Source organism: Hevea brasiliensis, chromosome 3 (assembly GCF_030052815.1).
Source record: "Hevea brasiliensis isolate MT/VB/25A 57/8 chromosome 3, ASM3005281v1, whole genome shotgun sequence".
Classification (NCBI taxonomy): domain Eukaryota; kingdom Viridiplantae; phylum Streptophyta; class Magnoliopsida; order Malpighiales; family Euphorbiaceae; genus Hevea; species Hevea brasiliensis.
This window is the reverse complement of record NC_079495.1, coordinates 100800080-100823494: the sequence shown is the minus strand read 5'-3', so window position 1 is coordinate 100823494 and position 23415 is coordinate 100800080. Positions and strand designations below refer to the sequence as shown.

The window sequence follows — 23415 nt, the reverse complement described above, 5'->3', positions numbered from 1 at the left end:
CAATCAGAGTAATGACAGGAGTTAAATTGAGTTAGCTACTAAGGCTTGCAATTGTTTTAAACTATGTGCTGGAGGGAATACTAATTGTGGATGAGTTTCAATAGATAAAATTGTTGCTAATGGGAAAAGTTGAGGCTAAAGTTTGGAAAGCTATAGGCAGTATATGTGATTATATTAAGGAGAATGAACACATGAAGTATTTTGTTTAGAATTAAGGCATGGCACACATTTCCCACAGCTGTGTTAGTTCAGATGGAACTTATAGTTTCAGGGGCTCCTATCCATCCAGGATGAGCAATTTCCTACTGAGGTTGGTGGGAAATGATAATGTTCTGATAGTTAAGTTGGAAAAAGGGGATACAAAAAGAATTTTCTATGGGTAATTATAAGTATTACATAAGGTGAAGAATGTGCTAGTAGGAGTAAATCGTAAGGTTAAAATTCCTGAAGTAATGGAACTAGTAATCAAGATAGGACTAAGGAACGAAAGGAAGGCAAAAATTGATGATGGGATGGACATCCTTGAAGGAAAAAGTATAAGAATGAGACAGGACAAAGGTTAAAGAATAAGTACAGTAGGTTAAAAGGATATCAACAATAAAAAAAAAAAAAGTAGATAAGATCCAAAGGACAAGAAAAGAGCTTAATAGATTTAGTTACAGTGGTGAGAATAAGAAGGAATAAGCCTGCTAGTGACACACCAAGAGATGTTTGAAATAAGTTATTATGAGATGATAGATTAAAGGAGTAATGGAGCCTCGACCTAAGTGCCAATGTGTCAGAAGTAGGCCACATACTAAGAAGTTTTAGGAAGAAGTCTAGATATTTCCATTTCAGAGAAGGAGTGGGAAACGATAAAGTTGCATTAACTGGGTTGTCAGGGAATACAAATACATTTGTCCTATAAGAGAAGAGACCCAATTCACTTTCCAATGTTGATAAATGATACACTTGGCCCTTGGAGGGGACTCTACCTGACTGGTTACATAAGATGGACAGAGGTTAGTCTAAGTACCTTAGTAATGACACAAATAGATTGGAAATTTAAAGTATTATGAAAGTGAGAAGATGCATTGGTACTAACCGTTAAGGTCAAAGAATAAGTAAAGGTTTCGAACGAGATGTATATGATAGGTGCTACAGGAAAGCATTTCATAGGATACTATAGGGTAAGGAACATAAGTTATGTTTTGGGGAAACATAGAATATTGAAACAAAGGAATGAGGACTGAAGTCACCAAGAGACACGTTAGGGCGTAATAAAAGTGAGGTAAGCGCCAAAGTTGATTAAAGTTATCAGATATCAAGTCGAGAGTAGTGGAGTTATAATGAATACTTGAGATGTCAGAAAAATAGTCAATAAATAGCCAAGAGATAAGAGCATCTCTAGGAAGAGATGATGACAGTTAGGACACTATAGTAGAATAAGAGAGCAGTAGAATGTCATATAAAATATACGAGGAGTTTGAAGAATAAATGTTTTACCAATCTCTGCACAGCTGGAGGAGTAATGATTGCACTTGTTCTAATAATCTTCTTTTCCTTATCTCTTGTTTATTCAAAAATTCGAGGAAGAATTTTTCTTAAGGGGGGATGACTGTAATAAAAAAAAAAAAACCCAGAAAATTTTCGCAGCACAACCCCCCCCCCCCCCCCAAAAAAAAAATTATCTCCTCTCCTCTCCTCTCCTCCCCTCTCTTCTTCTTCTTTCCTTCTTCGGTGACCGGCCGACGACCTCCCAAGCGGCTCCCCACTCGGCTGATGACCTCTCAAGTGGAGGCAGCAGCCCGGAATTCGGCCAACAGTGGAGAGAGAGAGAGAGAGAGAGAAAAAAAAAGGTCCCAAACTTTGAATGCTCATATTCAGCGATCCCAATGTCTGATTGGAGTGATTCCAGCGGCTATGGACTCCTAAGAGCGAGCCCTTTCAGATGAGACCAGCCTCGCCAGATTTGGTGGCCATTTCCAGCGCCGACGAGGAGAGAGAAAATCAATTTTTTTTTTTTTTCATGAGATTTCCGACAATCCGACTGATGGATCGACGATCCAAGACCACCTATAGACTCAGGAGGAGGAGAAGAACATTTTGGTGTAACCAGTTCCCACAGATGTCACCGGCGACCTGTGGCCGGCCACCGTGCGCGGTGGTTCCGGCGGTGGCTCCGGTGAGCTTTGGAGATGATTCAACTTTCAGAGGCTTCCTTATAAATTTTTGGAATTTTTGAGACACAGATAAGTTTCGGGTAAGATTATTTTCATTATTTCTCTGTCTGTGGAGCATAAATGCAGTGTTCTTTAAACAGGGAAAATTTGAGAAAAATTCTAAGAAAAATCTATGATGAAAGTAAAATTATTTGGAGATATTCTATGGTATTTGTTGAATTTTTGAGCGATTATAGAATATTTTTGAAAAATATAGATGAATTTTAGTTAGATTTTTAGCATATGGGCATATAAGATTATTTGAAATTATGATATTTAAATTTTATATGATTGGTTAAAACTTGAGGATGGAGGTTTAAATATGTGATATTGAATTGGATTGAATTAAGAATATGTTAGCTATTGGAAACTTATGGAATTGAGTAATATTCTTAAATAAAATATTCATGAGTAATTAGAAAATTACCATTACTTTTGCGATAGCTTTATAACTTTATTAAGGACCGCGAGGTGAGATTTGAGAATTTTTAGAGCTTCTTTGAGTGGATTTTGCAAAATGTCAATTATAGGAACTAAAACGTAATTTTTAAGATTTTAAGTATTGTTTGGTTTGGAGGGCCTAGGAGCAGCCATATAATGATGATGAGATATGGATTGAGTTTAGAAGTGCTATTTGAACCATTTTTGGCAGGTTGGGTAGGTCCTAAGTATAGGGAAAACTCTGCCGGATTTTTGGCATGAATTAGGTTGTCTGTTGCCTCTTTAGAGTTTTATTTTGATTTAGTACTAATAAATTTATAATTTAATTCTTAGTTGATCGATGTCAACTATTTTCCTCCATCCAGCAGCCACAATAGTCTTCGGTGTACTGTGAGTAAAATATTAATTTTAATTGTAATTTCGATATTATTATATGTTCTAGCATGCCCATGCATCACTTATAAATATGTATTTATGTAGTTAAACACTAGGCACGTTTTATGTTATATTCATAATTGTTAAAGTGCCATGGATGTTGTTGTGGTAATTTGGAGCAATGTGCGTGAGTTGGCATGCGTGCGGTATGGTGTTGGCTATGGACAGGACGGGTAGACACGGCTTGAGATCTTCGCTAGGACCCGGTCCTTCGAGGTATACACGGCTTGAGTTCTTCCATTGGACCCCGATTTGGTTTATTAAGCGAAAGCCTGGCTTGAGTTATTCGCTGGCACAGGTTGGATTAAGAGGGCTGTGCAGGGGATCAGCTCCTATATATGTATTGTTTGACCTTATCGGGTGTGTGAGTGCTCCAAATTGCCTTTTTGATGTGATTTATATGAAATTTGTGACGATGTTGCATTTCACTCCACATAGTGCATTAGCTTTAGATAGCTATAGAGATTATAATTAAAATTGATATTTTACTCTCTGAGTTGAACACTCACTCCTGTTCACCTATTTTTTCAAGCTACAGGAGGAGACCTTTTTCAGAGTAACCTGTTCCTTTTCTTACAGGTTATAGAGAAAATTACTTAACGGTATTATTATTGTCTAAATTATAATTTAGAACTCTGCATGTACTAGTAGTAGCATTAATTCTGTCAGGGACTGCATGAATTTAAGATTTTATATTAATAAATGAAAATTTTTTTATGAGTTTTAAATAGTTTGTAAATGATGTAACAGGGTTGAGCTGGGCTCCCCTAATTTTAGTTTCTGATAATTACTGAGCTAAGTTGGCCCGAAATGAAATTATAACAGTTTAATTTAAATTATTTTATATGCATATTGGGCCTAAATTATGGGCCTAGTCATGGGTTGAGGAATAGTTAGGCTTACTACGGGCCTCGGAAGCTTTAGGCTGGCCCAGCTCCTAGTACCGATCCGGCCCATAGATTGGGTCGTGACACTTGTGGAACTAAATAATTAATAGAGTCAAATTACATGGATTAATTAATATATTTTTTATAAAATATAGACTAATTAATTAGTTTTACTAAACAGATGGACTAAATAGTAATTTAATTAATATTAACTAATGAAAAAATTAAGATAAAATTAAATAATTTAATAGAAGTAAAATATAGAGATTAAATAATATATTTTTTAAAATATAAAATAAATAATTAATTTCGTTAAAATATATAAATTAAATAATAATTTACTTTTTCTTTAATCTCATTTTTTTATTTTTTTTCTCGTATTTTATATTTTTTAACTATTAAAGAATTACATATTATATATATAATTAAGTATGGTTAAGAATTCAAATATATATATATATATATATATATACAAAAAGAAAAAAGTACAGTCAATTATATGTATAGATCAAAAGTTAAAATTGCCCTAAAATAACCATTTACTTTAATTAGAAGTAACCACGTTTTATTTAAGTTATTAATTTAATTTGAATCATACTTTAAATTTAAAGTAATTTATAATTGGAGTAACACTACAATAAATATAAGCTTCAATAATATTTATTTAAATAATTTTATACATGTTTATAATAATAAATAATATTAAGTAATGCATTTAGATAATAAGATAGTATATAAAAGTAATAAATGATATATATAATATTATGTATAGTAGTGCTATAAATTAATGTGAAAGTGTTGTTAAAAATTTTACGTTATGAAATCTATGTATATCATTGTGTGTTTACTCATAATTTTTATTAATAATATATTTTAAATTTTTAATGACATATAAAATGTGTTATTAAAACATAAATTATTATAGCGTAAACTCACATTTATTTTGAATATAATCTATTCATTTTATTCTTCACTTTTTGTTTTTATATTGATGCTTCATTGCTGGTATTGATTTTTCATATTTTAAATTTTTAACGGCATATAAAATATATTATTAAAGTACGAATTATTATAGTATAAATTCACATTTATTTTGAATATCATCTACTCAATTTGTTCTTCACTTTTTGTTTTTATATTGATGTTTCAATACTCCTACTGATTCTCAACATAAATTTAAATTACAAAATTTATGTTATAATTTACTTTTAGTTAAAAGTTTAAATTATTATTATTATTATTATATTAAATATTAAATTTTATTATATAACTTTGTTATAATAGCAAAATATTAAAAATATAGAATTACACTTTTATTTATAAAAAAAAATATAATATAGCTTAAAATTTTAAAATACTAGCATGACTATAATATAAAGTTTATTTAAATTGGAAATTATTTTTTAGTAAGATTTATAACTCTTAAACATTGACAAAGTTTCTCAAATAATTAATAAAAAAATTTTGTTAATTAAAAATAATATTACTAAAATTCAACCTTTGCTTATATGAAATTTCTTAAAATTTGAAAGAATCACAATTATTACATGTAATTTTTATTTTTTTTTAAACAGCTATATGCATAAAGTCAAATAAATTTAATGACACATGATTTATTATTTACTTCATACATTTATATATATTATAGATTATAAATAATATTATTAAAAATAAATTCAATTTCCAATCCTATTAATTTCTATTCTAAAACTTATTTTAATTTCTATCCTACTCCAATTCCTATAATGTATTATAACTTTTATATATTATTTTATTTAGAATTGTTTTTAATTGTTCAAAATCTAATTTATTTATTTCTTTATATATCTATATTATTACAATTATTTTGTAATAATAATTTCTTAAAATTGCTATTATGGAGTTAAGTCTTATACCATTTATCAAATATTATCTATTGTACTAATAAAAGAGAAATATTAATATATTAATTAATTAAATGAATATATATAATATTATAATTATTAGTATTATTGATATTCAACCTTCCACCTAATCTCAATCTCTAGTCGCATGAAATGTAATCCCAATTAAAGAAACCACAATTCCTCATATAATAATAATAAAAAAATTAATTTCAAAAATTAATATGTAAGGCAAATCAATGTTATTTTATTTTTGCAACATTAAAAACAAAAAAAACTATCGGTTAATAGACCCTATTCCCATCTGATTGCTCTATTTTCCGTGGTCGGATTAAATTAATTTAATAATTCAATTTAAGTTTTGTAAAAATTTAATTTGGTTTGATTTTTATTTTTATATGTTTAATTTGGCTTAATTTTGAAGGAAGAAATTTCAATAAAATTAAACTGAATCGAAATATGTTAATTTTAAAGATGCAAATAACATATTACACTTTGTAGCTCAATTGTTAAGGGAAGGATTTTTTTCTTAACTATGTTAAATATGTGAAATTCTGAAAACAAGACTCAAAAGACATCCCATGAACTGTTGCTGTTGATTATATCCAAACTGAATTAGCTCAGTTTAGTATTATTCAATTTTTTTCTTAATTTGGTTTGATTCGATTTAAATTTCTAATAAATTTGATTTATTTAGTGTTTTAGTTTTTCAAATCGAATCGAATTACATTGTTTGGTACACATTTTTAGGAATTGACTATTATTAAGAAAATAAAATTTTAAGGACTAAATTATTAAGAATATAAAATTTTAGAGATTAAATTATTTTTATATTAAAATTAAAAATAAGAGTATTTTAGTTATTATATTAAAATTAACACTAACTTAATGAAAATTTAATAATAATTTAACGAAAGTTTAATAACATAGACTAATTTGTAACTTTTATGAAATATTAAAAATTAAATTACTTAATTTTTAAAATATATAGACTAAATTATACATTTTATTTAATCTTAAATTGTAATTTACTTTTAACAAATTGAAAAAGGTAAAATCATTAACAAAATGTAAGGTGAAAATTGTTAATTTTGAAAAGTGTAGGCTATTAAAAAATCTTAAAGGATTTATATAATTATTTTTTATAAATTTAATTTTATATATTATAGGATTGTCTTATTTGATTGAAGCATTTTAACAAACATGTTGCGGTACTTATTTAGTTGGGGTACTGGTATAGCGGCTCGTCTGAGACGCTCCAGCAAAATATGGTTAGATCGTCTTCTCTGAGAACTGGTCGGCTTTTCTTGAGGAAACACAGGAAATGGCCACACTTGCCCTTCAACATCAAATGGCAACTGACTTCCAAGCAACGGGAAGCTTTTCAAAACCTTAAAGAAGCAGCCAGGGCACCATCTTCCTCTCTACAGCACCGCCAAGAAACTCCTAACAAGCCTTATCTTCTCTCCTCTCTTATCCACTCCTTTAGCATCTATGATTGTGAACCCACCCCTCGAGCTTATCACTTTATCCTCAAAACTCTGAGCAAAACGTCCCAACTCCACCAAATTCCCCCAGTTCTTGATCACCTTGAAAAGGTCGAAAAATTCGACACACCTGAATTCATTTTGGCCCATCTTATTGAAGTTTATGGCAATGCAAAAGAAATACAAAAAGCTGTTGAGCTGTTCTATAGACTACCCAAGTTTAGGTGTGTCCCTTCTGTTTACTCCCTCAATACTCTGCTCTCAGTTCTTTGTAGAACCAGTGAAGGTCTCAAAATGGTTCCTGAAATTTTATTGAAGAGTCGGGCAGTGAATGTTCGAGTTGAAGAATCGAGCTTTCGCTTGCTGATTTCTGCCCTTTGTAGAATTAAAAAGGTCGGTTTTGCTGTTGAGATATTTAAATGCATGATAAATGATGGGTTTAATGTTGACACAGACATATGCTCTATGCTATTATCTTCACTTTGTGAACAGGCAGATATATGTGGGGTTGAGGTTATGAGATTTTTAGGAGAATTGAGGAAATTGGGATTTTGTCCTGGAATGGTAGACTATACTAATGTAATTAGATTCCTAGTCAGAGAAGGAAAGGGTGCAGATGCTTTGGGTGTTTTGAATCAGATGAAATCAGATGGAATCAAACCTGACATTGTTTGCTATAATATGGTTTTGAATGGTGTTATTGCAAGTGGTTTTTATTCCAAGGCAGATGAGCTGTTTGACGAATTGCTTGTATTTGGTTTGGTCCCTGATGTTTATATTTACAATGTTTATATAGACGCCTTGTGTAAGCAAAACAAAGTAGAGGAAGGGATTAAAATAGCAGCTAGTATGGAGGAGTTGGGATGCAAACCTAATTTGAATACTTATAATATGTTATTGGAGGCGTTATGTAACAGTGGAGAACTTAGCAAAGCAAGGGACCTTGTGAGGGAGATGAGTTCAAAAGGCATTGGATTGAGTATGCAAACATACAAGGTTATGATTGATGGTTTGATTAATGGTGGAAAACTTATTGAAGCTTGTGCTTTGTTGGAGGAAGAACTGGATAAGGGTTTATGTCCTCAGAGTTTGACGTTTGATGAGATAATTTGTGGATTGTGCCAACTTGGCTGGATATGTAAAGCACTGGAATTACTTGAGAAAATGGTTAATAAGAATGTTTCTCCGGGTGTTAGAGTTTGGGAAGCCCTTCTTCTTGGCTCTCATATCAATATTAGTTTTATAGGGGATATTGGATTGTTGGACAGCAAATTAAACTCATCCACATTGCCAGAACCTTAAGCAACATACCTACAGAGCTATTCTTTTCTTGCATAAAGGGTTGAAAGGCTATTACATATGGCAATGGTGCTCTGCTTGACTGTCTAAACTGTTAATTTTATGGAGACCACATCGACTTGTGTGGTGGATGCAAAACAAACTCATCCAACTTGACAAGTTTGAACACTAAAAATATTTGAAACTACAAATCAACCTGATTAAGAGCTGAAGCATAAATTGATATAGTAAAGGGTTGCATATTCAGATTAAGTTGGCAACTACTGCTGTTTTCATGATCTATCCAACCAGTCAAGGAAGCATTCTGATGGTACGCCTCCAGAAATCTGTAGTGCTTTCAACTTTGTAATTGTATTCCAAACTAGACACAACGTCCTTTATGCACAATTGCGTACACTTCAAATTTTAAGCATAGCTAGAGGATTTGGTATCTCCTATTTAATGCTGTGTTTGGCTCCTTGGTAGCCTCTAGTTTTATCAGGGAAGGTGCAGAAAATAAAACTGCTGAGTGCAGGTAACGTAACACTCAAAATTTTAAATTTTATTATTTTATGAGCATTTTTGGTATTTTAATTTTATTTAAATTTTAGGAATTTTTTTGAGATTTTTTCGGATTTTAAAAATCGGGTTCGATTTTCCGAAAATATAAACTTTGATGATTTTTAAAAATTTATTTAAAGACCACGTGGCAAAACTAAAAATATATTTGGAGTCTACGTATTTTTCTGAGTTTTTTGGAATTTTTTCGGAATTTTTGGACCTCGTTTTCGGTCCCGAGACAGAGTAAAAATTTAAAATTTTGTATCCTGAATCGGACCGGCCGAATCGAACCGGACCGGATCGGACCGGTCGAATCGGACCGGCCTTTTCTTTTTCTTCCTTCTTCCTCCCGCGCGCGTCTGACCCCTCTCCCTTCTCTCTCTCTTCTCTCTCTCCTCCCTCCTCCCCTTGCCGCGCCGCCTCCCCTGCCTTCCCACCTCGCCGGCGCCCCGCCTCGGTCCTCCCCCACGGCCGGCCGCCGCCTGGAACTCCGGAAAACGGCCTCAGAAAGGACGCGCAGCGCGTGCGCGACGCTTGGACTTCCCGGCCAAAATCCGGCCGATCCGGCCACCAATTGGACCGGGTCTTATGTCTAAAATCATCCACTCGGCGAGAGCTTTCCATAGACACCAAGAACACCGAAATCCATCGAGCGGTTTGTCCAATTTTTGTCCGGGAAGTTTTAGCCCATTTTGACTTTCGGGCTAGATTTCTCACAAACCGTGAATCCCACGAGAAAATCGAGAGTACCAGAGCGCTCCACTCGTCGAGAGCTTCGCGGCGACATAAATTTCGAATTTTTTCGACACCGTTTTTCGGTGGGTCCCACAGAACTTCGCAGTGTTTTTCCGAGCATTAAATGAGCATAGAAAATTCTGAAAAATTTATGTACTAACCCCCGTGTTGTGGGCTTCGTGTAGGTATCCTCAATTCGCGGAAATTCAACAGTTGACCGGGTCTGCAAATCTCCAGCCAGACAGACCCATTACCGGAAAAGTCTCTGAATTGGACCAAGGTTTTGGCTACCCCCCCATTGTCAGACATCCCGAGCGCGTTCCCGAAGTCGGAATCGGCAAAGGTAAACCCGAACCTTACTTTTTCGTAATTTTCTAGTGCTTAAATAGGATTAAAAATCCATAAAATATTCGTGGTAGCTTAGAAAATTATGATTCTTTTTGCAATAGCCTAGTAATATTGCTAAGGACCGCGGGGCAAAGTTTTAGAATTTTTATAGCTTATTTGGGCAGTTTTTGCAAAAATGATCAATTATAATGACTAAATTGCAATTTTACATACTGTGATGAATGACTGATTTGATGGGCCCAGGAGGGGCTGTGTGATGTGATTGAACTGTGGATATATGAGTTGCGAATATAGAAGTGTGATTTGAGCCTTTTTGCAGGTTGGGTAGGTCCTAGGTAGAGGGGAGACTCTGCCGGATTTTCGGCACGACTTAGGACGTACTTGGTCTTTTATTGATTTGTATTGAGTCATTTGTATTACATAATTGTAATGTAATTGTCAGGTGAGCCGGGACAGCCTTCTTCCTCCGCCCAGCCGCCACAGTAACCGTTGTCAAGTCTGTGAGTAAAATATTAATTTTAATTGTAATTTCACTATTATTATATATTCAAGCATGCCCATGCATCACTTATATGCATATATCTATGTAGATAAACTTTAGGCACGATTTATGTTGCATTTATAACTGTGAAAGTGCCATGTATGTTGTTGTGGTAATTTGGAGCAGTGTGTGTGCATTGGCGTGCGTGTGATGTGGTGTGGACTATGGATAGGACGGGTAGACACGGCTTGAGATATTCGCTGGGACCCGGTCCTTCGGGGTAGACACGGCTTGAGTTCTTATTGGGACCGATTTGGTTATTAAGTGGAAGTCCGAGCTGAGTTCTTCGCTGGCACAGTTGGAATTAAGAGAGCTGTATAGGGGATCAGCTTCCATATATATATGATTGATATTGCTGGGTGCGTGAGTGCTCCAAATTACCTTTTTGCTTTTATGATGTGAATTTATTGTTGATGTTGCATTTCACTCTACAGGGTGCATTAGTTTTAGATAGTTATAGAGATTATGGTTAAAATTGATATTTTACTCTCTAAGTCAAACGCTCACTCCTGTTCAATATTTTTTCAGGCTACACGAGGATTTTATTGTGGTTAACCTGCTTTTCTCCTTTGCAGGTTGTTTGTCAATATTTGTGTAATTTTATTTACTCATAGAATTTCCGCATGTGTTAGAAGTATTTATTTGATTTTGGTCTGTAATATTATTACCATGTTGGACCTGTAAACGTATGATGATATGCATGTTTGATGGACTGGATGAGGGAGCCGAGCTCCCATATGTTTTTATGATGATATGAGTATGTGGAGGGTGAGCTGAGCTCCCCAATTGAGTATTTACTGTGTTTACAGGTCGAGTGAGTCAAAAACTCCCCGTTGGTAGGTCCATTTTATGGTCGGACTCTGTCTGGTTGATTTCTTGAAATTGGGTCCAAATGGGCCTTAGAGTTGGATTAAGTGAATAGTTAGGCTTACTACGGGCCTCGGGGGCTTTAGGCTGGTCCAGGTCCTAGTGCCTGTCCGGCCCATAGGTTGGGTTGTGACAAATGTGGTATCAGAGCTTAGGCTCCAGATTCTTAGGGAATGTTTGTCGAAAGTGTTGGGAAGAGTCTACTAGGAGTCAAATGCAGAAAAATAGGGTCCACATTCGTCTTGCATTGTCATCTTTGCTTTTAGTTTCTGCTTCATATATTGTGTGTAAATATGAATCTATAGAGCTATGTAACGTGCAGTTTTGAATTTTGTGAGCTAATGCTGCTGAATTTCAGGAAAATGCGTAGAAGCAGGAGAGCTGCCACTGCGCCAGAACTAAATGTGCCTGACGAGGTGTCAGCACAGGATGAGGCGCCTGCCCCGAGGAGGCGGGGTAGGAGGCCTAGAGCTGCTTAAGTAGAAGAGCAGCTGCCAACAGTTCAGGATCAGTCTTTCATGGCACAGGGTCCCATGGACCCCATGGCAGCTACTCTAGCTAGGTTGTAGAGAACCATCGCTATGATGGCACAATATATGGTCCACCCACCACAGCAGCAGCAGTCCACCGCACCAAGAGGGGAACCTTATAAACAGATCATCAATTTCAAGAAGTTAGTGCCTGGTACTTATGATGTGTCAGACGATGCATATTGATTTTTGGATTCAGCAGTGCGATTGACTGATAGAAGACTTATAGAGTGTATGCAGCATGTCATGGGGCCTATGCCTAGACAATGGATGAATGACTACATATTACCTCGGATGGAGGTTTTGTCGTGGACTCAGTTTGTGGAACTGTTTATCAACCGGTTTGTCCAGAAAGCTTCAGGGATCAAAAGCAGTGGGCCTTTGAGGCCTTCAGACAGAATGGCAGGTCTGTAGATGAGTATGCTCTGCAATGCGGTATGCCCCACAGTATCTCTGAGAGACTATGAAGGTGAAAAGATTCCTAAAGGGGCTTGACAGGAGGTATGCAAACCTGGCCATGATGTCTGATCAGTCTTTTGATGTGGTAGTTGATCGAGCCAAACAGATAGAGATTAGCTATGCTGTGGATGACAGCGGAAGGGCAAAGAAAAACAGAGCAGAGGGTTCTTCAGGTGTCCCACACATAGGTACTACGGATAGTGGTGGTCAAACTAATTACAGAGGAAGAAGCAGAAATAAGAGGAGTGGATTTAGACACAAATCACGAGGGTTGAACAGTGCGGATCGGGCGGTGGTCACGGAGATTCAGCCTGGTGCAGTTCAGATCCTCCTTGGCACCTTGTGCACAGTGTGGAAGAGGACATTCAAGACCTTGTATGATGGGTTCAGGAGTATGCTTCAGGTGTGGCCAACAGTCACTTTGCTAGGGAATGCCGTGTTCAATGAGCCACGAGATGGGTCACGAGGTTACATTGCGAATGTTCCTAGTCGATTGTATCCTGCTTCCGGCATGGCGGCGATCGATTCAGGCGAGGACAAGGGGGCGTGGATTTGGAGGCGGTCGGTAGGGAGAAGTCGAGAGGTTACGCCACTCGGGTAGGGGTCAAGCTCGGGTTTTCACCACGACCCACCAGGATGCTCAAGCTTCAAATGCAGTTGTGGCAGGTATTCTTCTGGTCTGTTCCTATGAGGCTCGTGTTTTGATAGATCCGGGTGCTACGCACTCATTTGTCTCCCCTGTGTTTGCCATGAGATTGGGTAGAAACCCTACAACTCTAGAATGCCCTTTGTCGGTAGCTACCCCACTTAGTGACAACATAGATGTAGATATGGTTTTTCCGGGTAGCCCAGTAGTGGTGGATGGAAAGATCCTCCCAGCAGACTTGGTTCCTCTACCAGTGATTGATTTTGATGTAATTTTGGGGATGGATTGGTTGGCAACTCATTATGCCACTTTAGACTGCAGGAACAAAAAGGTGTATTTCCACATACCTGGTATGGAAGAGTTTAGCTTTGATGGTGACAGGAGCGTAGCTCCATATAACTTGGTGTCAGCAATTAGTGCTAGAAAAATGTTGAGGCGTGGATGCCAAGGGTATTTGGCATTGGTGAGAGATACATCTGTAGAAGGTGTCAGCATGGAAAATGTTCCTGTTGTCAGAGAATTCATGGATGTCTTCTCTGAAGAGCTTCCAGGGTTGCCACCAGAAAGGGGAATAGAGTTCTGCATTGATGTTGTTCTTGGTACAAACCCCATATCCATGCCACCTTACAGGATGGCCCCAGCAGAATTAAAAGAGTTAAAGGAGCAACTACAGGAGCTGTTGGACAAAGGTTTCATACGTCCGAGCACTTCATCCTGGGGTGCTCCTGTTCTATTTGTGAGAAAGAAGGATGGGTCATTGAGGTTGTGTATTGACTACAGACAGCTGAACAAGGTGATTGTGAAGAACAAGTATCCACTTCCTCGGATCGACGATCTGTTTGATCAGCTTCAAGGGGCTAGATTCTTTTCCAAGATAGACCTGCGATCAGGCTACCATCAGTTGAGAATCAGGAATGAGGACGTGTCCAAAACGGCATTCGTGAGACAAGATATGGTCATTATGAGTTCTTGGTGATGTCTTTTGGACTCACTAATGCACCAGCAGCCTTCATGGACTTGATGAACAGGGTGTTCAAGCCATTTTTGGACCGTTTTGTCATCGTATTCATAGATGACATTTTGGTATACTCTCAGACCGAGGAAGAACACGTGTGGCACTTAAGGATGGTGTTGCAGACTTTGAGGGAGCACCAGCTGTATGCTAAATTTTCGAAATGCGAATTTTGGCTAGAAAGCATCTCATTCTTGGGACACGTGGTTTCTAGTGAAGGTATTCAAGTGGATCCCAAGAAAATTGAAGCTGTAACTGATTGGCTTAGGCCTACAACAATCACTGAGGTGCGAAGTTTTCTGGGTCTAGCTGGCTACTATAGGTGTTTTGTGCAAAGATTTTTCCAGGATAGCGGCTCCCCTAACTAAGTTAACTCGGAAGAATGTTCCATTCATTTGGACAGATGACTGTGAGAAGAGCTTCCAGAAGCTTAAGGAGTGTCTAACCACCGCCCCTGTGTTGACACTACTCGTGAGTGGTGAAGGATACACCGTGTACTGTGACGCCTCCAGAGTTGGCTTAGGGTGTGTTTTGATGCAGAATGGAAAAGTAGTGGCTTATGCTTCATGACAGCTGAAGAGGCATGAGCAGAACTACCCAACCCATGATTTGGAAATGGCGGCTGTAATCTTTGCACTAAAAATCTGGAGACACTACCTGTATGGTGAAGTGTGCGAGATATACACCGACCACAAGAGTTTGAAGTACATCTTCCAACAGAGGGATTTAAACTTGAGACAGAGGAGATGGATGGAGCTTCTGAAAGACTATGATTGCACCATCCAGTACCACCCTGGGAAAGCCAATGTAGTAGCGGATGCTTTGAGCAGAAAATCTTCTGACAGTTTGGCGCACATTTCAGCAGAGAAAAGATCGTTGATTCGGGAAGTATATGAGTTAATGGATCAAGGTTTAATCCTAGATCTTCTAGATGAGGGGGTATTGTTGGCTCATTTTTCAGTGAGACCAGACTTGAAAGACAGAGTTAGAGTTTCCCAGCACAGAGACCAACAATTGATGAAGATCATAGAAAGAGTACAGCAAGGTGAAGGTGGTGAGTTCGGGTTTGCCAATGATGGCGCCCTTATGCAAGGTTCTAGGATATGTGTGCCCGATGTGGACAATCTCAGAAATGAAATCATGCAAGAGGCACACCATACACTGTACAGTGTCCACCCAGGTTCCACCAAGATGTACCATGATGTGAAAGATAGCTACTGGTGGAATGGCATGAAGAGAGACATAGCAGACTTTGTGTCCAAGTGCTTGACTTGTCAGAAGGTGAAGTTTGATCATCAGAGACCGTCAGGGAAGTTGCAAGAGCTCCCTATCCCAGAATGGAAGTGGGAAATGATCACTATGGATTTTGTGACTGGGTTGCCTCGTACCACGCGAGGATATGATTCCATATGGGTAATTGTAGACCGTCTAACCAAATCAGCTCACTTTTTGCTGTGAAGATTACGTATTCAGTGGCACAATACGCCTGACTCTACATTCGAGAAATAGTCAGATTGCATGGAGTTCCGGCTTCCATAATATCTGACAGAGGGCCCCAGTTAACTTCTCGATTTTGGAGAAAGTTGCAGGAGGCACTTGGCACACAGTTGAACTTTAGTACAGCTTTCCACCCTCAAACAGACGGACAGTCCGAAAGGACAATCCAAACACTGGAAGACATGCTTCGCATGAGTGTTTTGGATTTTGGAGGTCAATGGGATGAGCAGCTAGCTTTGGTGGAATTTGCCTATAACAACAGTTACCATTCCAGCATAGGGATGGCACCCTATGAGGCATTATATGGAAGAAAGTGTAGGTCTCCTCTGTGTTGGACAGAAATGGGGGAAGCGAAGGTGCATGATGTAGACCTAGTGCAGTACACATCAGAGATGGTTCCCTTAATCAGGGAACGATTGAAAACGACTTTGGCGAGAAGAGTTATGCAGACCCCAGACGAAGGGATGTGGAGTTTGCAGTAGGCGACTATGTATTTTTGAAGGTTTCTCCAATGAAGGGAGTCATGAGATTTGGAAAGAAGGGCAAGTTGGCACCTCGGTATATTGGACCTTTTGAGGTTACGGATAGAGTTGGAGCAGTTGCCTATCGGTTGGAGCTACCACCCAACCTTTCTAACGTTCATCCCGTATTTCACATCTCCATGCTCAGGAAATACATTCCAGATCTTTCTCATGTACTACAGCCGGATGTAATAGAGCTAAAAGAGAACTTGATGTTTGAGAAGCAACCTGTAGCCATAGTGGACTACCAAGTGAGACAGCTGAGATCAAAACAGATCCCTATGGTTAAGGTTTTGTGGAGAGTCGATCGGTGGAAGAGTGCACCTGGGAGTTAGAACGGGACATGTGTAGCAAGTACCCTTATCTGTTCAATGTATAATCATGTGCTTTATTCTGCCTTGTGTAAAATTCGAGGACGAATTTTCTATAAGGGGGGAAGAATGTAACACCTCAAAATTTTAAATTTTATTATTTTATGAGCATTTTTGGTATTTTAATTTTATTTAAATTTTAGGAATTTTTTTGAGATTTTTCGGATTTTAAAAATCGGGTTTGAATTTCAAAAAATATAAACTTTGATGATATTTAAAAAAATATTTAAAGACCACGAGACAATAATAAAATTATATTTGGAGTCTACGTATGTTTTCGAGTTTTGGAATTTTTGAATTTTGGACCTCGTTTTGGTCCCGAGGCAGTAAAAATTCAAAATTTTGTATCTGAATCGGATGGCGAATCAAACCGATCGATCGGACCGGTCGAATCGACGGCCTTTTCTTTCTTCCTTCTTCCTCCGCGCGTCGGCCCCTCTCCCTTCTCTCTCTCTTTTCTCTCTCCTCCCTCCTCCCTTGCCGCGCCGCGCCTCCCTGCCTTACCACCTCGCGGCGCCCGCCTCGGTCCTCCCCACGGCCGGCCATGGAATGCGAAACGGCCTCGAAAGGGCGCAGCTGGACTTTCCGGCCAAAATCCGGCCGATCCGGCTACCAATTGGACCGAGTATTGTGTCTAAAATCATCTACTCGGCGAGAGCTTTCCATAGACACCAAGAACACCGAAATTCATCGAGCGGTTTGTCCAATTTTTGCCCGGGAAGTTTTAGCCCATTTTGACTTTCGGGCTACATTTCTCACAAACCGTGAATCCCACGAGAAAACCGAGAGTACCAGAGCGCTCCACTCGTCGAGAGCTTCGCGGCGACATAAATTTCGAATTTTTCCGACACCGTTTTTTGGTGGGTCCCACGGAACTTCGCAGTGTTTTTCTGAGCATTAAATGAGCTTAGAAAATTCTGAAAAATTTATGTACTAACCCCCGTGTTGTGGGCTTCGTGTAGGTATCCTCAATTCGCGGAAATTCGACGATTGACGCAAATCTCGGCGCATGGACTGTTATCGGAAAAGTCTCTGAATTGGACCAAGGTTTTGGCTACGCCCCCCATTGTCAGACATCCCGAGCGCGTTCCTGAAGTCGGAATCGGCAAAGGTAAACCTGAACCTTGCTTTTTCGTAATTTTCTAGTGCTTAAATAAGATTAAAAATCCATAAAATATTCGTGGTAGCTTAGAAAATTATGATTCTTTTTGCAATAGCCTAGTAATATTGCTAAGGGCAGCGGGGCAAAGTTTTAGAATTTTTAGAGCTTATTTGGGCAGTTTTTGCAAAAATGATCAATTATAAGGACTAAATTGCAATTTTACATATTGTGATGAATGACTGATTTGATGGGCCCCGGAGGGGCTGTGTGATGTGATTGAACTGTGGATATATGAGTTGCGAATATAGAAGTGTGATTTGAGCCTTTTTGCAGGTTAGGTAGGTCCTAGGTAGAGGGGAGACTCTGCCAGATTTTCTGCACGACTTAGGACGTACTTGGTCTTTTCTTGATTTGTATTGAGTCATTTGTATTAAATAATTGTAATGTAATTGTCAGGTGAGCCGGGACAGCCTTCTTCCTCCGCCAGCCGCCACAGTAACCGTTGTCAAGTCTGTGAGTAAAATATTAATTTTAATTGTAATTTCAATATTATTATATGTTCAAGCATGCCCATGCATCACTTATATGCATATATCTATGTAGATAAACTTTAGGCACGATTTATGTTGCATTCATAACTGTGAAAGTGCCATGTATGTTGTTGTGGTAATTTGGAGCAGTGTGTGTGCGTTGGCGTGCGTGTGATGTGGTGTGGACTATGGAAAGGACGGGTAGACACGGCTTGAGATCTTCGCTGGGACCCGGTCCTTCGGGGTAGACACGGCTTGAGTTCTTCGCTGGGACCCCGATTTGGTTATTAAGTGGAAGTCCGAGCTGAGTTCTTCGCTGGCACAGTTGGAATCAAGAGAGCTGTATAGGGGATCAGCTCCCATATATAGATGATTGATATTGCTGGGTGCGTGAGTGCTCCAAATTACTTTTTTGCTGTTATGATGTGAATTTATTGTTGATGTTGCATTTCACTCTACAGGGTGCATTAGTTTTAGATAGTTATAGAGATTATGGTTAAAATTGATATTTTACTCTCTGAGTCGAACGCTCACTCCTGTTCAATATTTTTTCAGGCTACAGGAGGATTTTATTGTGGTTAACCTGCTTTTCTCCTTCGCAGGTTGTTTGTCAATATTTGTGTAATTTTATTTACTCCTAGAATTTCCGCATATGTTAGAAGTATTTATTTGATTTTGGTTTGTAATATTATTACCATGTTGGACCTGTAAACGTATGATGATATGCATGTTTGATGGACTGGATGAGGGAGCCGAGCTCCCATATAAACTTATGATGATATGAGTATGTGGAGGGTGAGCTGAGCTCCCCAATTGAGTATTTACTGTGTTTACAGGTCGGGTGAGTCAAAAACTCCCCGTTGGTAGGTCCATTTTATGGCCGGACTCTGTCTGGTTGATTTCTTGAAATTGGGCCCAAATGGGCCTTAGAGTTGGGTTAAGTGAATAGTTAGGCTTACTACGGGCCTCAGGGGCTTTAGGCTGGCTCAGGTACTAGTGCCGGTCCGGCCCATAGGTTGGGTCATGACATTACAAATTTGATCGGGCAGAAGAAATATATCATAGGTGCAGTGGTGCACATCATTGCACCTCTTGTTCGATTTATAGTCTTCAATCTGATCACACAATTACACCAAATGTGAAGTTTGGGGCAATCATGGCTAGCATTTGTGCAGTGTAAGCTTTTTTGTAAAGACTATATTTCCTCCAACTTTTTTGGAGGACAAGATGTTAATTGAATAATTAATTAGAAACCAATCTTCTTTACCACATCCAATATTCCGTTCATCTTTGTGTCCACTTCCTAAGGATAAAATGGAACATATATACTGTTGTAGCATTTGTCTTTCTGTACTCTCTTTTAGCTGATCCTGTTTTGTTATTGAATTTTGCTGATATAAAGTTCCCTTTTCTGAATCTGAATGTAATTCATTTATTAACTTCTTTAACCAAATAATAACTTGCTTTTCTGCGTTGCCTTCAATTAATTATTTTTCTTGAAATTTATTAACTTTCAAATTAAATAGCGATGCCCTTTTTTTCTATTTTCTTTCCTTTTCAACACTTCAAATTTACCATTAACCGAGTGCTCTCATCTTTTACGTTGAAGGCAAACTGTGAGAAACAAGAAAGGATAAATGTTCGAACAGCTAAAATTTCAAAGCTTTGCACAGTAGTGGTTGGTGGTTAAGTGACATAAGACGGGCTTTCTAATTCTTTTTGTTTGTTGCATTCCATAATATATAGAGTCAAAATTCTGGAGATTGATTCTTGCAGCATTCCTAACAAGTATTTGATTATAGTTGCTAGAGCTGAATTGCATCTTTTATGAGTGCAATGGTTTTTCAGGCTTGTGTTCCTGGCTCAAAATTCCACCAAGTGCTTGTTTTATGGTAAACACTGTCCCAGATGTTACACTAAAAGCAGGTTATCTTCCACACCATAATGTTGATTGCAACATTTATTGAGCGAGTTATATTGCAGAAGCTTAAAAGGTTGGCCCACATTTCAATACAAACTTGTATATTTTAGTTTTTGTTGTGTTTCAAGACTATCTACTGTTACAAGGTTTAACTTTCATCTAATGTCAATTTTCTTTTAGATTATTCTCTCTCTCTCCAGTTGGTGTCATGATTGGGATAGTCCTCTCCATCCACTTTCATAATCTCGTATCTGTGAGTGATTGCTTGACCATGAGCTAGAGTGATGATAGCATTGCGGTCACGGTGTAATGGAAATGGGATTGTTGTGAACAGCCTATAACTACACAAAATTTTAAATAATATTTGCAAAATACAGAAAAAAAAAAAACCGTTAGTATAACAACTAAAATGATGAAATCCAACGAACTAACGAGGATAAATACATCTAATAAAGGTATTAAATTTATGATTTATATTCTTTAACAACAAATAACTCGAGTAACTAATTAAAAACACACTTCTTTCGAGCCCAAAATATGGGGAGGAAGCATTTCTTATAACTAATACAGTAGGTCCTTTGAAGGAAATAAGGGATGTAATACATTTTTTTTTTTTTTCTGAAGGGATGTAGCACTTATGATAATAGATCCAAAATTCTTGTAAATGTTGTACGGACTCAATATTGGGAGAAGAGATTCTTCAATCTTTACATCACTTGGAATATGAGAAATCTCTATCAAGTTATCTATTTTTGAAATTAAGGTCCTTTTTGCAAGAGTAAGAAAAGGGATAAAGAAAAAGTAAAAAAAAACAAAAAATTAATAAAATCAAAAGAAGCTGAAGTTAAAAAAGTCATTCTGCTATGATTTCTCCTTACCCTTTGCCTGAGACGAGATTCTTTAAAATAATGAGAAGTGTTTCAAAGTTTAAAAATTCTGAAAGAGAGACTGGTTTTCTTACCAAATTGAAGGATTCAGAAAATTTTTTTTTCTAAAATCTTTCAATACATAATAAAAAAAAATTATCTTTCTCTTAAAAATTAAAATATTATAAATGTTTAAAATTATAAAAAAATCTATTTAAAAAAAAACTCTTTAATCTTCCTCCTTCCAAAATTTTTCCCTGCTATATAGGCTTAACTTTTCAAATGCTTGCAGCTCCACCACCATTAGGCATATTGAATTGAGTATAGGGGCCAACTCATGTTCTACGAAATTAATTAAACCAACAACTTCCCTTTCTTCTTTTCCTCCTAAAAATTGAACCAATTATTCACCTCCATTTATGATATCCAAATCTTTTTAAGTATGTGGTGGCTCTAGTGACAAGTTTCTTTCACGTCAAGACCCTGGAAAAGAATATAAAATTCCAATAAAACAATATGATAGTAAAGTAACAATATATATGTCAATTTCAGTTTCAGATTGCTTTTCTTAAAGTAGTCTTAATTTTCTTGAATTAATTATTAAAATCAAAATATACATCAGTTGTTCAAATTAGGCATATACCCAGATGGATGAAGAATTGAATATACGTCCCAGAGTGGGGCGCCACCGCCCCATTTCTGTTTCACCGACCAAGGAAAGCTGGCTCCTTCCGCCATGTGTTTCACCGCCCAAATTAGATTCTTGATCTCAATTAAAGTCTCATTAACGACACAAAGAATACCATATTTGGTTCTTCTGGGTTTTGTATTTTAAAATAGGATTTGAGCAACGAAATAGGCATTATAACAATATAAGGTGAAGTTCAAATTTTAAGCTAATAATAATTTTTTTTTTTTTACACAATTGATCTTCATCAAATTTTGAATTCCAAACTTTATAATTTTAGGATGACTCTTATTATTAGATTAAGCTCATTAATTAATAAAAAAAAACTTTATTTTTTCAACTTAATGTTATTCTTGTAACTTTATCAGTTTAATTAGTTTAAACTATAATATTGATAATAGTTTATCTCTTCATATATATGTCAGCTAGAAATAGATCTTAAGTTTTTTATTCAATATTGGGTAATGTTTCCCTTTGGTGAGACTTTGTTTTATATTTGTTTTTTTTTTTTAGTATTTGATATATTTTTTTTGGCAATTCAAAATATGTTGTAAAACATTAATTTATTTTAATCGGAGATTTTGAATTTTTAAGTGCGATAACAATTTTCTACCAAAAGAGTATAACAGTGAGACTGGTATTAGTTCCCTTTGGTGAGACCTTGTTTTATTTTTGTTTTTGTAGTATTTGATATGTTTTTTTTAGCAATTCAAAATACATTTTTTTTGTTGAAGATTTTAGATCTTCAAATGTGATAAGGATTTTCTATCAATGAAACATGGTAATGTAGTTGAGTTGAGTTGGGATAAAAGCTTAGTTGAGTTGAGTTGAAACATGGTAATGTAGTCTCTTCCTCCATTAAAATTTGATAGTATAAACTATTTGTGGGTCACGGAGATTTTTTTTGCCATCCAAAATGAAAAAGACTGATTATTATCCGTAAAATTATTCTTTTTAATCTAAATCATCTTTAAATAAAAGTTTTCAATTATCTATAGTGCTTATTAACGAAAAAAAATCTCATAATAATTTATCTAGTTTAGTTGGTTAAAATGAAATGTACATATAAAATTTATAAAAAATACCTTAACAAAGAAAATAAAATTATTTTAATTACTTTTCAATAAATATAACAATAAATATTATATTCTTAAAATTTTCATTTATAAAAATTAATATCTTTTATTTATTAATTACTTAGAAAAGGTTAAATAATTATTTTTTTAAATAAAGTTAAAATTATTTTATACGTTTAGTTTTTTTTTTGTTAATAGGTAGAACGCACACACTCAATGCTTAGGGCAGAACTAGACATTTGATAAAATCATGACAATTTTATATATTTAGTTGAAAGAGTTTCAAATAAGTAAAAATATATAATTTATCAAAAAGATTGAACAGAAGTAATATATTATTAATTCACTTTTTTAATTATATATATATATATATATATATATATAAAAGAAGACCAAATGCGTAACTTTGGAAAAGCTGGAAATCCAGACAGACCCATTCGAAATAATTGTTATTATTTTGAAAATTTTAATTTTATTGGCTAAACTGGGTTATCTAATTCTCGAAAGTAAATTGTTGGTATCAGAAGGTTCT

General features: G+C 36.3%; 1 protein-coding gene across 3 annotated transcripts; it reads left to right on the top strand.

Moving 5' to 3' along the window:
- The first annotated feature begins 6990 nt into the window (after window positions 1-6990).
- Window positions 6991-20671, top strand: LOC110633742 (pentatricopeptide repeat-containing protein At2g38420, mitochondrial). Of its 3 annotated transcripts, none has more exons than XM_021782470.2 (2): window positions 6991-8943; window positions 20181-20384. In XM_021782470.2, the coding sequence occupies exon 1, from the start codon at window positions 7116-7118 to the stop codon at window positions 8634-8636; it is 1521 nt and encodes a 506-aa protein (XP_021638162.2). In that variant the 5' UTR covers window positions 6991-7115; the 3' UTR covers window positions 8637-8943; window positions 20181-20384. The 3 variants fall into 3 exon arrangements, 2 of the variants coding, with proteins under 2 accessions (XP_021638162.2, XP_058000177.1); XM_058144194.1 differs by lacking the exon at window positions 20181-20384 and adding an exon at window positions 9115-9130; XR_002490884.2 differs by lacking the exon at window positions 6991-8943 and adding an exon at window positions 19368-19508 and having other exon boundaries at window positions 20181-20671.
- Window positions 20672-23415: the final 2744 nt, after the last annotated feature.